This window comes from Acromyrmex echinatior, chromosome 2 (assembly GCF_024713525.1).
Source record: "Acromyrmex echinatior isolate Ae372 chromosome 2, ASM2471352v2, whole genome shotgun sequence".
Taxonomy (NCBI): Eukaryota; Metazoa; Arthropoda; class Insecta; order Hymenoptera; family Formicidae; genus Acromyrmex; species Acromyrmex echinatior.
Window position 1 is genome coordinate 21,878,178 of NC_141853.1, and position 16,925 is coordinate 21,895,102.

General features: G+C 27.2%; 3 protein-coding genes across 5 annotated transcripts in view; 2 read left to right on the top strand and 1 right to left on the bottom strand.

The window, feature by feature from the left end:
- LOC105153874 (corin serine peptidase) overlaps positions 1-16,925 on the bottom strand; it is a 136,098-nt gene that overhangs the window by 101,577 nt on the left and 17,596 nt on the right. The window lies entirely within an intron of this gene.
- On the top strand, positions 5,185-11,439 carry LOC147910634 (beta-keto L-gulonate decarboxylase-like). Of its 2 annotated transcripts, none has more exons than XM_087402693.1 (7): positions 5,185-6,305; positions 6,811-6,935; positions 7,003-7,101; positions 7,174-7,340; positions 7,650-7,926; positions 8,006-8,211; positions 8,511-11,439. In XM_087402693.1, exons 2-7 carry the CDS (start codon positions 6,839-6,841, stop codon positions 8,649-8,651), a joined length of 987 nt encoding a protein of 328 aa, XP_087258819.1. In that variant the 5' UTR covers positions 5,185-6,305; positions 6,811-6,838; the 3' UTR covers positions 8,652-11,439. The 2 variants fall into 2 exon arrangements, with proteins under 2 accessions (XP_087258819.1, XP_087258820.1); XM_087402694.1 differs by having other exon boundaries at positions 6,824-6,935.
- Positions 11,443-16,543, top strand: LOC105150660 (beta-keto L-gulonate decarboxylase). 2 transcript variants are annotated; one of them, XM_087402696.1, is made up of 7 exons: positions 11,443-13,683; positions 14,182-14,293; positions 14,361-14,459; positions 14,532-14,698; positions 15,006-15,285; positions 15,365-15,567; positions 15,867-16,543. In XM_087402696.1, exons 2-7 carry the CDS (start codon positions 14,197-14,199, stop codon positions 16,005-16,007), a joined length of 987 nt encoding a protein of 328 aa, XP_087258822.1. In that variant the 5' UTR covers positions 11,443-13,683; positions 14,182-14,196; the 3' UTR covers positions 16,008-16,543. The 2 variants fall into 2 exon arrangements, with proteins under 2 accessions (XP_087258822.1, XP_087258821.1); XM_087402695.1 differs by having other exon boundaries at positions 11,445-13,683; positions 14,169-14,293.

Here is a 16,925-nt window from a genome sequence, read left to right on the forward strand (position 1 = left end):
AGATATCTATATTATATAATATAGAAATGTATATTCATACATTTTCATTAAATAGCAAAATAGCATATGACCAGATTGTAAATCGATTAATGAAAAATAGGGTGAAATCCCTAACCAAATTAAATTATACTCTTCGATTTTTGTACTAGATATTAACCTTTATATTTATGTATAAAGGAATATATATAAAATTAATATTGCGAGATTACTGCAAAAGTATAAACATTTGCGTAACTTCTACTAATAGTATCAATTAAATGGATTATCAGGAATGAGATTAAAATATATAGTAATATATATATAATAATAATAATAGTTATTATTATTATATATTATTATAATGTATTATTATTATTATTATTATTATTATATTTAATAATCTCAGGAATTTAATAATTTGAAATAGTTACATTTGGCAGTAACTTCATGATATTACAAATGATAATTTGAAAAATATTTGTTCTTTATTATTAGATTTGTGCATAATAGATTATAGGCACAATTTTAAAACATGAATTTAAACATAGGAAACTACGACTCGACATTTAATATGTATTTATGTTTCTGATTATCTCTTACGATGCGACGTAGTCTAAGTCACAAAGACCCTGCTTAAAAAATGAAGAAATGTCAAAAAGTTCAAGATTTTCAAATTCAAGATTCTTATCTGGATGAAACACTATTATGTATATTATATATATTATATGTATTATATATATTATATATATTATATTTATTTTGATATAAATAGAATTCGGAAATAGATGAACATAATTACATGAAAAATGTTATAGTCAAAGGGAACAAGTATAAAGATCAAAGAAAAATTCCATGTATCACATTTTATTATCTATATTCTTTCATTATATTATCATTTTATTTTTTATTTCTTATACAAGAAATAGATAAAAATCTATGTAAGATGTAATGTATACACAGTACATGTAACTAACTATGTGTATTATATGGATAATCTTGTAATAAATCGAACTTTCATAATCTGAATAAATTTCATTATATGTATATGTCATTAATATTTTAATGTTTTTTCAGAATATTATACATATGCACGAGCATATATATTTTTTGAATATTTTTCCTAGTGTATAATTTCATTTAGTATTATTAATAATTTTCATGAAGAAATATAAGAAAGTGTAGAAATAAAACAATTCCTAAACGGTCGCGTAAAAGAATTCTCATTTAAAATCATATTTAAAGGATCCTCTACACAGAAGTTGTAGACAGTCGTGGAGTCTTAAATCGTAGGAAACTGACCAATTCTAACAGAGTATTCTTCTTATATTTGATTGTGACTGGTTTCCTACGACTTAAGACTCCATGACTCCACCTACGATTTCTATGTAGAGGATCATTTAGAGGATTCTAAAGCCTCCTGTTCTACAGCGTAAGCACGTATAATTTTTGTATAAGAAATACTTTTTTCTTTTTCACCGATTCTCAAAAATCCTTTTTCAGGATTGCAGTATTAATACGTAAGCAGTTATACGTGTCTAGAAAGTGAAATCTATACCGAGAATGATCAAAAACTTCAAAATTGATATATTTTTTTACTATTTCTTAGTGTAACATAGCGTCTTAGATGTAAGTAGTATCATTATTTGTAAAAAAGTAAGAAATAAAACATACTTTGTTAGAATTTTTACATTTTTATTTATGCACTGCAAATACATTAGAATTGTTTTTAAGGAAGACATCCTAAATTAAAACATTTTAAGTTATAAATAATTGTTATATTCAAGAATTTTTTTATTTCGGTATTTTGAATGTTTCTTTGAAACAGATTATTGTTAAAATTCTAAGAATTCTAATATAATCCTTCTACTCATCATTTCACTCGAGATTAAATCCAAAATTAAAAAAAATTTTCTATTATTGAATCAAAACCTTCTGAATCGATGTTGCGTGTATGTAAAGGAAACTTTTTTCTTTGGAATGTTAAAATATTTTTCGAAGATTATTTTGCGTTAACTAATAATTCAATCGAAAAATATTAATTTAAATTACTCGTATTACAAAAATGATTTTATTTTACTTATCCTGTCTTTGTATAATTCTTATTATATGTGTTATTAGCATTTTAAATTTACAAAACACCATATACATTTGTGTGTGTGTGTGTGTGTGTGTGTGTGTGTGTGTGTGTGTGTGTGTGCGTGTGTGCGTGTGTGTGTACATACATAAACAAGATATAAATTTGGGCATGCACTTAAATACCCAAATATTTAATTACAAATTACACAATACATTTATTTTCAAGTATTAGTTAGCATTGCATTGACAGATCGTGAATTTATTTGTAACCCCTCTATCTTATAATCTTTTAATACATAATACAACTTATCATTTTCATTAAAACAATTGATTGATTTGAAAAAGATTTATTATTTAAATAAATTGTTTGTCTATTTTCTATCTTTCAATGGGGAATGTATGTATTTAAATCAAATATGACATTTTAGCTTAAATATATTGTCCAACAAAAGTTATAAATTATTTTTTTCAATAATACAACTATGTTGCTCTGAAAAAGAATTATTCATTCGACTAAATTCTTTTAGATTGTTTTTATTTTTTTTTTAGTAAAAAATTTATGTACTTAAGTCACAAAAAACAGATTAAAATATATACGTACTCCAATGAAATAAATGAGGACTAAATTAATAATCAAATAAAAAAATTTTCTAAGATGAAGATTTATATACAGCTCAAATGCATTAACTAATTCCAAATGTATGGTATTATACAGAAAGACTTTTACTGAATACAGAACATCTTATTTTGTTAGATTGCCAAAATTTTTATGTGGAAAATCGAAAGTAACGAGCAATGAAAGCAAAAAGTTCTAGCAATGAGTTTGATCATCCTATAAAATAATTTTGACAGTCTAACAAATTTGTTCTCAAATCTGTATCCAGAATTTATAAATCCTCCAATAAAATCATTCTCTTCGTGTACATATTAAAAATAAACAAAATAAGCAATAATCTTGGATTAATAATAAAATACAGATTAATAATTAAACATGTAGTATACTACATGAATGTTCTCAATTATGTAGCGTTATATTACGAACACACAAAGCTTATTTTAAATTGTCAACTTCAAACCAATTTCTTTTTTAAAATAAACTATACATTTTAATTATTATTATTATTGATGGGGCTTCTCCTTTAGACTCGTTACGAGAAAAATGGTTTGTCAATTTGAGCGACATTGACGTTCCCTTAGAGGTTCGTTACCTCTTGCAACTTGGCGAAAAATTCGGATTTCCTATCAACAAGTACAATAAAGACAGTACCTTAATCGAATTTATCAAATATATAGAAAGTAATATCACTGGTCATCCGAATAACATTATTAATTCTGTTAGACATAATTCCCTTCCAATCCTTAATAGATTCCAAAATAATTTTCCTTCTCCTACATCCACCGACAAATTAATTTTGAACTGGTTGCGCACTACAAAGAGGTTTATCACTGATCACCAATATACTAATTACTAACGCCGATAAGGGTAACGTCACTGTTGCTCTAAACAAAGACTCCTACGTTTCGAGGATGGAGGAGATTCTCTCGGACACGAGTACCTACGCCTTAGTGGATAAAGATCCTAGTAAGAAATTAACGCGAGACTTACGCGCTTTTTTAGTGAGATGGAAGCGGGATCAATTTATCGACGAGTTGACATACCGCAGACTGCTTACTTCTGATGTTACACCCAGAGCTTACGGCCTAACTAAGATACATAAAGAAGGTTACCTATTGAGAGTTATTGTTTCTTGTATAAACAGTCCATTATATAACTTTTCACTTTTTTTACACAATATAATCAGTGACAGTATTCCAAAAGCTCCCAGCTATATTAAAGATAGTTTCCATTTAGTTGAGCAGTTCATTGGTTCTGTGTTTGATTCTAATTATGTTTTGGCTTCGTTGGATGTAATATCCCTTTTTACTAACATTCCTGTTGAACTAGCATTAAATAGCATCGACAGGAGATGGGATTACATCTCGGCGAAAACAAGCATATCAAAAAATGAGTTCATTATTGCTGTCAGATTCATTTTAAATTCTACCTTTTTTACTTTTAACAATAAAACTTACAGACAGGTGTTCGGCACTCCAATGGGTTCACCTTTATCTCCAATAATCGTGGATATTGTAATGCAGGATCTAGAAAAAGTAGCACTAAAAAAACTGTCAACACAACCCTTGTTCTATTTTAGATATGTTGATGATATTTTGCTCGCGCTTCCATCTGACATTGTCAATGACACTTTGAACATTTTCAATTCCTTACATACGAGATTACAATTCACCTTGGAGGTTGGTGCAAATGGCAGATTAAGTTTTCTCGATACAATACTGATTATAGATAACCAAAAAATTATATTTGACATTTACCATAAAAAGACATTTTCTGGAAGGTTCCTTAATTTCCACTCAAATCATCCTCTTTGCCATAAAAAAGGCACCATCATCAGTTTTATTGACAAAATCATCTTATTATCACATTCACGATTCCAACAAAAAAATTTGATAGATGCTATTCATATTTTCTTAAATAACTGTTATCCTCTTCCCTTTATTTTCTCTACAATAGAACGCAGATTAAAGTTTCATAAATATAACAAAGATACTACACACTATTCACGCAATAAAGACAAATATTTTACGATTCCTTATGTTAAATCCATTTCCGAAAGTTTCCTTCCAATCTCTAGTATGTTTCATTGTAAATTGGCCTTTTCTATTCCCAACACGTTAAAAAGCTTCATAAAGAGAGGAAAAGACGAACTTAGCTTCCTATCCAGTCAGAATGTTGTCTACAAGATCTCATATGATGATTGTGAGGCGAGTTATGTTGGTCAGACAAAGAGAAAATTGAGCACGAGACTACACGAACATATCTCTGACATCAAAAAGAATACAGGTTCTCCTACTGTCATAACTGATCATCGAATCAATTTTGATCATAATTTCAAATAGAACGATGTGAGAATTTTGGACTGCAAATCTTCTTACAATAAGAGATTGGTATCTGAAATGATTCATATTAAAAGACAGAAACAAGGCCTTAATAGACAAAACGATACTGAATCTTTACCCGATACTTATTCACAGATCATCCAGTCTCTTTCTCCCTCTTGATTGCTTTCCCTTCCCCATCCTTCTCTTCTCTCCCTACTTTCTCTCCCTTCCACTTTATTCTTTCCTTCTTATTATTTTTTTCCCCCTTCCCTTTCTAGTTTTCCATTTCAACCTTCTTGTCTTTATATGTCGTACTTTATATCTTAGCTTCTTAGAGAGATGATCAATTTCGATTCCATTCGCATTGCCTAATCTATAATACATCATTTCGACACACACATAAGGTATTTATTGTGAATTTATTTGTTCTAAACTTATCATACATATGCAATGCATGTTGGCGATTTTACTCTTTTTTCTTATGTGCTTGTCTTATAATATCAAAGATAATTTTTGCCTCTTTCTTTAAATTTGACTTATTATTTACGACTTATTTGTACTTTCCTTTTTACTGTTTGCGACTCGATTCGTACTTTTCTTATTGTTCTTATTATTTTTATTTTTATTTACTTATACTGTTAATTTATTATTACAATTTATACTTGCTAACAGAAACATGTTCGTTCTTATACACACATACGGTTCGGAGGAGCACATTTTTGTCAACTATAATCGTTTATTTGATTTCCTCTCAATTTGGAGCGAGTTTTATAGTTAATTTGCGTCCGAATGCGAATTTTACTTGATCTCTTGTGTTTTTTATCTACGTTATAACTCTATTGTTAATTACCGTTGTTAATTTACTTTGTCACACTAATTTATTTGTCACATTGAAAATGATCCAACTAGGATCGAAACGTTTGTTCACCTTCTGATTGTCAAATTATATTTTACGTTTTTAATTTATGACATAGTTTTATTTCAAAAAACTTTTTTAACTACTCATACTGTTTGTCAATTTATGTTTTAGGCTCGTAGCCCTTTTTACTTTTACTTATACATTTTAAATTTCCATTGGATTGTGAATTTCAAAACGATTATCAAAACATTCACGAAATTCTGTTTATCTATTACTACTAACGCTTATGACCGCTATTATTCTAAAGTTTCGTAAACCATTGTTTTCTCGTTACATTCGAAGAAGCAGTAACAAAGTGACATACCGTTTAAGTAAGAAGACAAATACGTGTCTCTGACGTTGATGTAATTAAGAAATTAAAGCAATCAAGCTGTATTTTGCAACATAATTAGTAAGTATATGACACAAATATTTGACATGTACGCACACATACGATATAATATCTTCATTATTCTAATTTAAACGACTATGAGACGATCAAAGTTGAAATAAGTAAAATATTTAACAATTTTATAAAATAGTAAGTGTAATACAATAATATATGTCAGCTCAGAATTATTATTAACCCATGCATAAATATATAAATATATAAAAAAAAAGAATATTATGAGTTATAATTTTAAATAAGGTTCAAAATGAATACAATTCAACCAGATAAATAAGGCCTAAGAAGTGAGGTTGGATCCATCATGCTGATATTTAATAAAACATGCTCTTCAAATATTCCAAATTCGATCATTTCACTATAATCTTTTTCAGTAGTGCATGTAAATTTACAACATCAACATACCTCAGATTTAATATTAAATTTACTATTACAATATAATAATTTGTAAATCATTACACGTAGTAAATTTTTACTTTCAGTAAAAATTAATTAATTAATTATTTAATAGCCTTGTGTTCCAGTTTTAATTTAGCATTATGGCAGCGGCGCCAAATGGGGATGCTTACACAACTGATGTTCTTCCTTATCGTGTATATCCTTTGGAAACACCGACCCTCTTAGAAATCGCAGAAGGTTTGTATAATTTATTATTTAATTCACCAAACATGTCATAATCGATGCGTGTGTTACATGATAATAGTTCTGCAAAATGGAATGCAACCCCTGTTCCAACGAGTGAACATCGACATAGCTAGCTGTCCTAATCTAAGTACTGCACCATATAATCTTGCCGGAGTAGGTAAGAAATCACAATAAAGCGTGTAATTTTTCATTAAATGGAATATCTTTAAAAAATGAATAATTCATACAGGATTAGGTGGCTACACATCGATAGTAGGACTCAGTCTTCTCCAAGCAAATGTACCGTGGAATCAAAGAACACGGGATTTTCGAGAAATATTCACAACCAGTTGCCGTGATGCCTTTGTTATTGGAACTTCTTATGCTACAAAACCAAGCATGCCTTATTATGGACATGTACGTGTTATCGATATTTTCACATTTTTATATGTGAAAATACTATTGTGTGAATAATACTATTATGACAATAAAAAGTTATGATAATATATCACTGCTACATAAATAATAATGTAATGATAGATATCAAATTGCGATAATTTACGAATCATATCACGAATCAAACCATCGTTATTTTATCATTTGTAATTCTATTCTACTGATTTAATTCTATTCAACTTAATCTATTAAGTTTCAATCAGGCTTTTATCATACACACGATTCCTATGATATTATTACTGTTTCTCGTAAACCTGATTATTGTTGTAGCTCATTATGAATGCAACGTATAGAGCACCTATGGATATTAGGAACGAGAGTCGCCTTATTTTCGCAGAGAGGGGTAACGGACAGACAAGAATAGAAAAGTTAACTGATCCTAACCAAATGAAATACACCAACAAAGGCAGTTTCTTTGTCAGCGAGGGAAGGGGGGGTCATGTTATCAGAGTGCGTGCAAAAGGTCGAAAAACTATTAACACAGATATCATAACTTCAATGCAAACGGTTCTTTACGAAAAATATGAGAATGACAATAAATTTGTTGGTAATTAGTAGTCTGATGCATATAATTAAAAAAGGATATATAAAGACAATCACATAATTTTTTATGTCTGGCCTCAAAGCTTTAGGTGGTGTTTTAAAAATGACAAACGGAAGTGTGGCCTGTAATCTTATGTGGGACGATTATGAGGAGCCGTTAGAATCATTTGATGATATTATTAGAAGACAGCAATGTGCCGAGATACATCTAGAGTCAGATATGATAGCCATTGGTACAATTATTAATGATAAGCCAGTACTAATACCTCAGGAACAGCGTTACGGTGTTGTAAGTTATTTGTCCTAGTTATGCGAACACTAAACACAATTGATCTTGAAGTTACCATATTATATAGTTTACCACAGATAAATATCATTAGAAATTTTATTGTTTATTTATTAATTAATACAATTACTTTTGTCAATCCGCTTCCGTCAAATTTAAATCTGTGATTACTAAGTTGAGTTAAAATAGTGGAATCTTTCTCAATCATTTATAATCATTGAACGCAACAGATTTGTCTAAATCCAAAAATTTAAACGTACCAAAGTGTCGAATAAGATATTCTATAGTTGTTCGTTTTTTAGGATCTGTACGAATATAGAAGTGAGTTCCAATGTTTCTCTAATTATGAAGCAGGCGGACAATTTATTAGCGATACTACACCGGACATAACGGAATATGAAGGTTACTTCAATATCGCAAAAAATATGATTATAAAGTTCTAAATTTTTTATAACTAAAAGCCATTTTAACATTGAACTAGGTCATTATGTATTCTCATATAAAACAGAAATTTATGTAATGTTACCTAGCACATTTTTATGACGAGGATGACACATGAGATTACAATACTTCATAAGCCTTCTTTGACATATTTTTTATTTAATGAGGATGTGGAATTCTTAATATTCGAGAAACGTTCTAATAATTAAGTCCTTTGGATTTAAAAAAGTAGAATCTTGCTATGTTGAAACAGAAATCAATAAAGTAACTAAATTCATAATTTATTATATAGCATATATTCATAATTCGGTACTTTAATTGAACATAATTTGAATTCTAATATTTTCCAATATAGTGTTTCATCAAGATAAAAAATTCAAGAAATCTTGTCTTGGTTTTATCTCGACTCAAGTTAAGACCAAAACCAAAAATTGGAAATTGATTTTAAGAAATTGTTGTCAAGAAATTGTTGACAAGAAATTATTATCCATTTATTGACAATATGGCAAGAAATTTTTTGAATTTTCGACAGTTTTTATTTTTAATAATTTATTATATTAATATTTTTTCATTTTATTTCTGATTTAAAAAGTTTTGAAGAAGTTAGATTTCAACATTTTCATTTGTATTTATTGGTACTTATAACAGGTTATAAATACCAATAAATAATATAGAGATTTCTATATTATATAATATAGAAATGTATATTCATACATTTTCATTAAATAGCAAAATAGCATATGAGCGGAGTGTAAATCGATTAATGAAAAAGACAGTGAAATCCCTAACCAAATTAAATTAATAACTCGACGATTGTTGTACTAGATATTAACCTTTACATTTATGTGTAAAGGAATATATATAAAATTAATATTGCGAGATTACTGACAAAAGTATATTGCGTATAAAGTTGCGTAATTCTACTAATAGTATCAATTAATTCAGGAATGAGATTAAAATATATAGTAATAATAATAATTATTATTATATCTAATAATGTCAGGAATCTAGTAATTTGAAATAGCTACATTTGGCAGTAATCTCATGATATTAAAAATGATAATATGAAAAATATTTTTAATCTTTATTATTTCACTTGTGCATAATAGACATTATATGCACACATTTAAACCATGAATTTAAACATATTAAACTACGACTTGACATTTAATTTGTATCTATGTTTTCTTATTATCTCTTGACGACGCGACGTAGTCAAAATCACAAGGGCTCTGCGTAAAAAATGAAGCAATTCAAGAAATTCAAGATTCTTGTCTCGATGAAACACTATTATGTATATTTTATATTACATATATTTTATATATTATATATATTATATATATTATGATATAAATAGAATTCTGAAATAGATGAACATAATTACATGAAAAATGTTGTAGTTAAAGGGAACAAGTATAAAGATCAAAGAAAAATTCCATACATCTCATTATTTATATTCTCTCATTATATTATCATTTTATTTTTTATTTCTTATCTAAGAAGTACATAAAAATCTTATATAAGATGAAATGTATACACAGTACATGTAACTAAGTATGTATATTATATGTGGATTATCTTATAATAAATAGAACTTTCATAATTTTCATTATATGTATATATCATTAATATTTTAATGTTTTCAAAATATTATATACATGCACGAGCATGTATATTTTTTGTATATTTTTCCTTATGTGTAGTGTCATTTAGTATTATTAATAATTTTCGGTTTTCATGAAGAAATATAACAAAAATAATAAAGTGTAGAAATAAAACAATTCCTAAACAGTCGTGTAAAAATAAAAGTATTCTCTTTTAACATCGTTTAAAGTCCTCTAGAAGTTGTAGACAGTCGTGGAGTCTTAAGTCGTAAGAAATTGACCATTTCTAATAGAGTATTCTTCTTATAGTTGATTGTGATTGATTAGTTTCCTACGACTTAATATTCCATCTACGATTTCTATGTAGAGGATTCTAAAGCCTCCTGTTTTACCACGTAAGCACGTAATTTTTATATAAGAAATACTTTTTTCAGACTTCATAAGAAGAAAATAAATGATTTTTGTCTCTTACAGCTTTTTTATAAAGTTGGAAGTACTTGAGTACAAAATTATTCCAAACCAATATTTAGCAATTTTTAGTAATTAATATTTTGTTAACTATTGCAAGAATTGCATAATAGTAGATTTCTCGACTCAATTTAATCCGCTCTATCTATACAAAATGATTGACAAAAACTTTCAGAGCACCCTGTAAAAAATAAAATTTTGTTCTAAATTTTATACTTTTTGTTCTCACTATATCAAAAAAGCTTTATTTATAGAGAATTTACAGACAATATTAGATGTTTTTTACGTTCTGTTCTAATATAAGCAAGCGAGTATTCCATGTGTTTCTGATTTAGAAGTTAATTTTCTTGACTGTACGAATAATTTTTTGCGTCCAAATAACGCTATTTTAAATTTTCTCTAATTTTAAAGATAATATACATTATTTAATTACTACTCTTTTTAGTTCATCAATTTTTTTAAATGCACAGTTTACTTTATTGTATATAAATAAATAAATATCTAATAATTTAGCCCAAAAAATGATCGTCAATTAGTCGACGAAAAATGATTATAAAAATACTGCATTATATCTTTTATCAATAGAAATGTTGGATGGATAACAACAATTCTAAATAAAAAATTAAATCGGTGAATATTTAATTTTATATTTATTAATGACAATTGTTTTTATCAATTCATTATTAATAACTGTTAACAATACCAGGAATCGTTTACTTAAATCACAACAGCAAACGTGTTTTTTTATTTCTACTGGATTTCGTCAATTTTATTATAAACAAATGTAAAATTAATTAATGAAAGATAAAAGATATCATTATTTATGAAAAAATATGAAATAAAAGATACTTTGTTAGAATGTTTACATTTTTATTTATGTAAATACATTAGAATTGTTTTTAAGGAAGACATCCCAAATTAAAACATTTTAAGTTATAAATAATTATTATATTCAAGAATTTTTTTATTTCGATATTTTGAATGTTTCTTTGAAACAGGTTATTGTTAAAATTCTAAAAATTCTAACAAAATCCTTCTACTCATACTCGAGATTAAATCCAAAATTGAAAAAAATTTTCGATTATTGAATCAAAACATTCTGGATCAATGTTGCGTGTATGTAAAAGAAACTTTTTTCTTTGGAATGTTAAAATATTTTTCGAAGATTATTTTGCGTTAACTAATAATTCAATCGAAAAATATTAATTATTTATAATTTAAATTAGTCGTATTACAAAAATGATTTTATTTTACTTATCCTGTCTTTTTATAAATCTTATTATATGTGTTATTAGCATTTTAAATTTACAAAACACCATATACACTTGTGTGTGTGTGTGTGTGTGTGTGTGTGTGTGTGTGTGTGTGTGTGTGTGTGTGTGTGTATGTGTGTGTGTATACATATAAACAAGATATAAATTTGGGCATGGACTTAAATACGCAAATATTTAATTGCAAATTACACAGTACATTTATTTTCATGTATTAGTTAGCATTGCATTGACAGATCATAAACATATTTATAACCCCTCTTTCTTATAATCTTTTAATACATAATACAACTTATCATTTTCATTAAAACAATAGATTTGAAAAAGAATTATTTGAATAAATTGTTTTTGTCTGTTTTCTATTATCCAATGGGGAATGTATGTATTTAAATCAAATATGACATTACTAGCTTAAATATATTGTCCAACAAAAGTTATAAAAACAAATTAATTAATTTAAACAGATGAACAATTCTTTTTTAATGTCAGGATAGAGATAATGTTGAATAACACTGAAATTCAAAGAATTCGAAAAAATCTTTGATTTAAATCATGTGTTTTATAAAAATATGATTATGTATTGTCTGTCGGTCTGTACATTTTATATAACATTATTCATTTTAAAAAACATAATATTTTTGTTAAGATACACAAAGATAAACATAATTTAGTGAAAAAAAATTAAAAATATCTCGAACTACAAGTTTTAAAATTACAACTCACAAATGACATACTTGTCTACATCTATCTCCAAAGAAGGACCTCCATTTGCTCGCTATCTGCACTGTGTAAAATTTATTGTTTTCAATAATACAACTATGTTGCACTGAAAAAGAATTATTCATTTGACTGAATTCTTTTAGATTGTTTTTATTATTTTTAGTAAAAAAGTATGTACTTAAGTCACAAAGAACAGATTTCAAATATATACATACTCCAATTAAATAAATAAGGACTAAATTAATAATTAAATAAAAAATTCTTTTCTAAGGTGAAGACTTATATACAGCTCAAATGCATTAACTAATTCCAACTGTATGGTATTACACAGAAAGATCTTTTCCGAATACAGAACATGTTATTTTGTTGGATTTCCAATTCATTTTTATGTGGAAAATCAAAAGTAACGAGCAACGCAGTAAAAAGTTCTAGCAATTATCTTAATCGTCCGACAAAATTATTTTGATAGTCTAACAAATTTGTTCTCAAATTTGTATCTAGCTAAATTTTTAAATTCTTCATTAAAATCATGCACTTCATGTACATATTAAAAATAAACAAAGTAAGCAGTAACCTTGGATTAATAATAAAATACAGATTAATAATTAAATATGTAGTATGTTACACGAATGTTCCAATTATGTAGTGTTATATTACGAACACACAAAGCTTATTTTAAATTGACTTCAAATCAATTTCTTTTTTAAAATAAACTATATATTTTAATTTCTATTGGATTGTGAATTTCAAACGATTTTCAAAACATTCACGAAATTCTGTTTATCTATTACTACTAACGCTTATGACCGCTATTATTCTACAGTTTCTTAAACCATTGTTTTCTTGTTACATTCGAAGAAGCAGTAACAAAGTGACATTCCGTTTATATAAGTAAGAAGACAAAGACGTGTTTCTGACGTTGATGTAACTAAGAAATTAAAGCAATCAAGCTGTATTTTGCAACATAATTAGTAAGTAAATGACACAAATACTTGACATGTAAGCACACATATGATATAATATCTTCATTATTCTAATTTAAACGATTATGAGACGATCAAAGTTGTTAAAATAAGTAAAACATTTAACAATTTTATAAAATAGTAAGTATAATACAATAATATATGTCAGCTCAGAATTATTATTAACCCATGCATAAATATATAAAAGAAAATAGAATATTATGAATAATAATTTTGAATAAAGTTGAAAATGAATACAATTCAACTAGATAAATAAGGGCTAAAGAAACCAGGCTGGATCTATCATGCTGATACTTAAAAAAACGTTTAAATATTCCAAATTCGATCATTTCATTATAATCCTTTTCAGTAGTGCATGTAACTTTATAACATCAACATTCCTCAGATTTAATATTAAATTTATTACAATATAATAATTTGTAAATCATTACGCGTAGCTTTCAGTAAAAATTAATTAATTAATTATTTAATAGCCCTGTGTTACAGTTTTAATTTAGCATTATGGCAGCAGCGCCAAATAGGGATGCTTACATAACTGACGTTCTTCCTTATCGTGTATATCCTTTAGCATCACCGACCCTCTTAGAAATCGCAGAAGGTTTGTATAATTTATTATTTAATTCACCAAACATGTCATAATCGATGCGTGTGTTACATGATAATAGTTCTGCAAAATGGAATGCAACCCCTGTTCCAACGAGTGAACGTCGACATAGCCAGCTGTCCTAATCTAAGTACTGCACCATATAATCTTGCCAGAGTAGGTAAGAAATCATAACAAAGCGTGTAATTTTTCATTAAATGGTATATCTTTAAAAAATGAATAATTCATACAGGATTAGGTGGCTACACATCGATAGTAGGACTCTATCTTCTCCAAGCAAATGTACCGTGGAATCAAAGAACACAGGATTTTCGAGAAATATTCACAACCAGTTGCCGTGATGCCTTTGTTATTGGAACTTCTTACGCTACAAAACCAAGCATGCCTTATTATGGACATGTACGTGTTATCAATATTTTCACATTTTTATATGTGAAAATACTATTGTGTGAATAATACTATTATGACAATAAAAAGTTATGATAATATATCACTGCTACATAAATAATAATGTAATGATAGATATCAAATTGCGATAATTTACGAATCATATCACGAATCAAATCATCGTTATTTTATCATTTGTAATTCTATTCTACTGATTTAATTCTATTCAACTTAATCTATTAAGTTTCAATCAGGCTTTTATCATACACGATTCCTATGATATTATTACTATTTCTCGTAAACCTGATTATTGTTGTAGCTCATTATGAATGCAACGTATAGAGCACCTATGGATATTAGGAACGAGAGTCGTCTTATTTTCGCAGAGAGGAGTAACGGACAGACAAGAATAGAAAAGTTAACTGATCCTAACCAAATGAAATTCACCAACAATGGCATTTTCTTTGTCAGCGAGGGTAGGACGGGTCTTGTTATCAGAGTGCGTGCAAAAGGTCGAAAAACTATTAACACAGATATCATAACTTCAATGCAAACGGTTCTTTACGAAAAATATAAAAGGAATGAAGATAAAGTTGTTGGTAATTAGTAGTCTGATGCATATAATTAAAAAAGGATATATAAAGACAATCACATAATTTTTTATGTCTGGCCTCAAAGCTTTAGGTGGTGTTTTAAAAATGACAAACGGAAGTGTGGCGTGTAATCTTATGTGGGACGATTATGAGGAGCCGTTAGAATCATTTGGTGATATTATTAGAAGTCAGCAATGTGCCGAGATACATCTAGAGTCAGATATGATAGCCGTTGGTATAATTACTAATGATATGCCACAACTATCTGAAGAACAGCGTTACGGTGTTGTAAGTTATTTGTCATAGTTATGCGGACACTAAACACAATTGATCTTGAAGTTACCATATTATATAGTTTACTACAGATAAATATCATTAGAAATTTAATTGTTTATTTATTAATTAATACAATTACTTTTGTTAATCCGCTTCCGTCAAATTTAAATCTGTGATTACTAAGTTGAGTTAAAATAATGGAATCTTTCTCAATCATTTATAATCATTGAACGCAACAGATTTGTCTAAATCCAAATATTTAAACATACCGAAGTGTCGAATAAGATATTCTATAATTGTCCGTTTTTTAGAATCTCTACGAATATAGAAGTGAGTTCCATTGTTTCTCTAATTATGGAGCAGGCGGACAATTTATTAACGATACTACACCGGACATAACGGAATATGAAGGTTACTTCAATATCGCAAAAAATATGATTGCAAAGTACTAGATCTTTTATAACTAAAAGCCATTTTAACATTGAACTAGGTCATTATGTATTCTCATATAAAACAGAAATTTATGTAATGTTACCTAGCACATTATTATGACGAAGATGTCACATGAGATTACGATACTTTATAAGCCTTCTTTGACATATTTTTTATTTAATGACGATGTGGAATTCTTAATATTCGAGAAACGTTCTAATAATTAAATCCTTTGGATTTAAAAATGTAGAATCTTGCTATGTTGAAACAAAAATCGATAAAGTAACTAAATTCATAATTTATTATACCGCATAAATTCATAATTCGGTTACTTTAATTGAACATAATTTGAATTCTAATATTTTTCTATATAGTGTTTCATCAAGATCAACAAATTCAAGAAATCTTATTTGGTTTTATCTCCACTCAAGACCAAAACAAGAAATTGGAAATTGATTTTAAGAAATTGTTGTCAAGAAATTATTGACAAGAATTTGTTATCATGTCCATTTCTTAATATTATGTAAAAAAATTTCTTGAAATTCCTTGAAATTTTCGACAGTTTTTATTTTTAATACTTTATTACTTTAATGTTTTTGAATTTTATTTCTGATTTAAATAGTTTTGAATAAATTAGATTTCAACTTTTTCAATTGTATCTATTGGTATTTATAACAGATTATAAATACCATTAAATAATATAGACTTCTATATTATATAATATAGAAATGTATATTCATACATTTTCATTAAATAGCAAAATAGCATATGACCAGATTGTAAATCGATTAATGAAAAATAGAGTGAAATCCCTAACCAAATTAAATTATACTCGTCGATTTTTGTACTAGATATTAACCTTTATATTTATGTATAAAGGAATATATATTAAATTAATATTGCGAGATTACTGCAAAAGTATAAACATTTGCGTAACT

Bases quoted from the DNA above. Each gene is read 5' to 3' on its own strand.
- LOC147910634 (XM_087402693.1), top strand. From the start codon at position 6,839: ATGGCAGCGGCGCCAAATGGGGATGCTTACACAACTGATGTTCTTCCT. The intron at 6,936-7,002 runs GTTTGTATAATT...ACATGATAATAG, and splicing joins CCTCTTAGAAATCGCAGAAG to TTCTGCAAAATGGAATGCAA. The intron at 7,102-7,173 runs GTAAGAAATCAC...TAATTCATACAG, and splicing joins ATATAATCTTGCCGGAGTAG to GATTAGGTGGCTACACATCG.
- LOC105150660 (XM_087402696.1), top strand. From the start codon at position 14,197: ATGGCAGCAGCGCCAAATAGGGATGCTTACATAACTGACGTTCTTCCT. The intron at 14,294-14,360 runs GTTTGTATAATT...ACATGATAATAG, and splicing joins CCTCTTAGAAATCGCAGAAG to TTCTGCAAAATGGAATGCAA. The intron at 14,699-15,005 runs GTACGTGTTATC...TTATTGTTGTAG, and splicing joins GCATGCCTTATTATGGACAT to CTCATTATGAATGCAACGTA.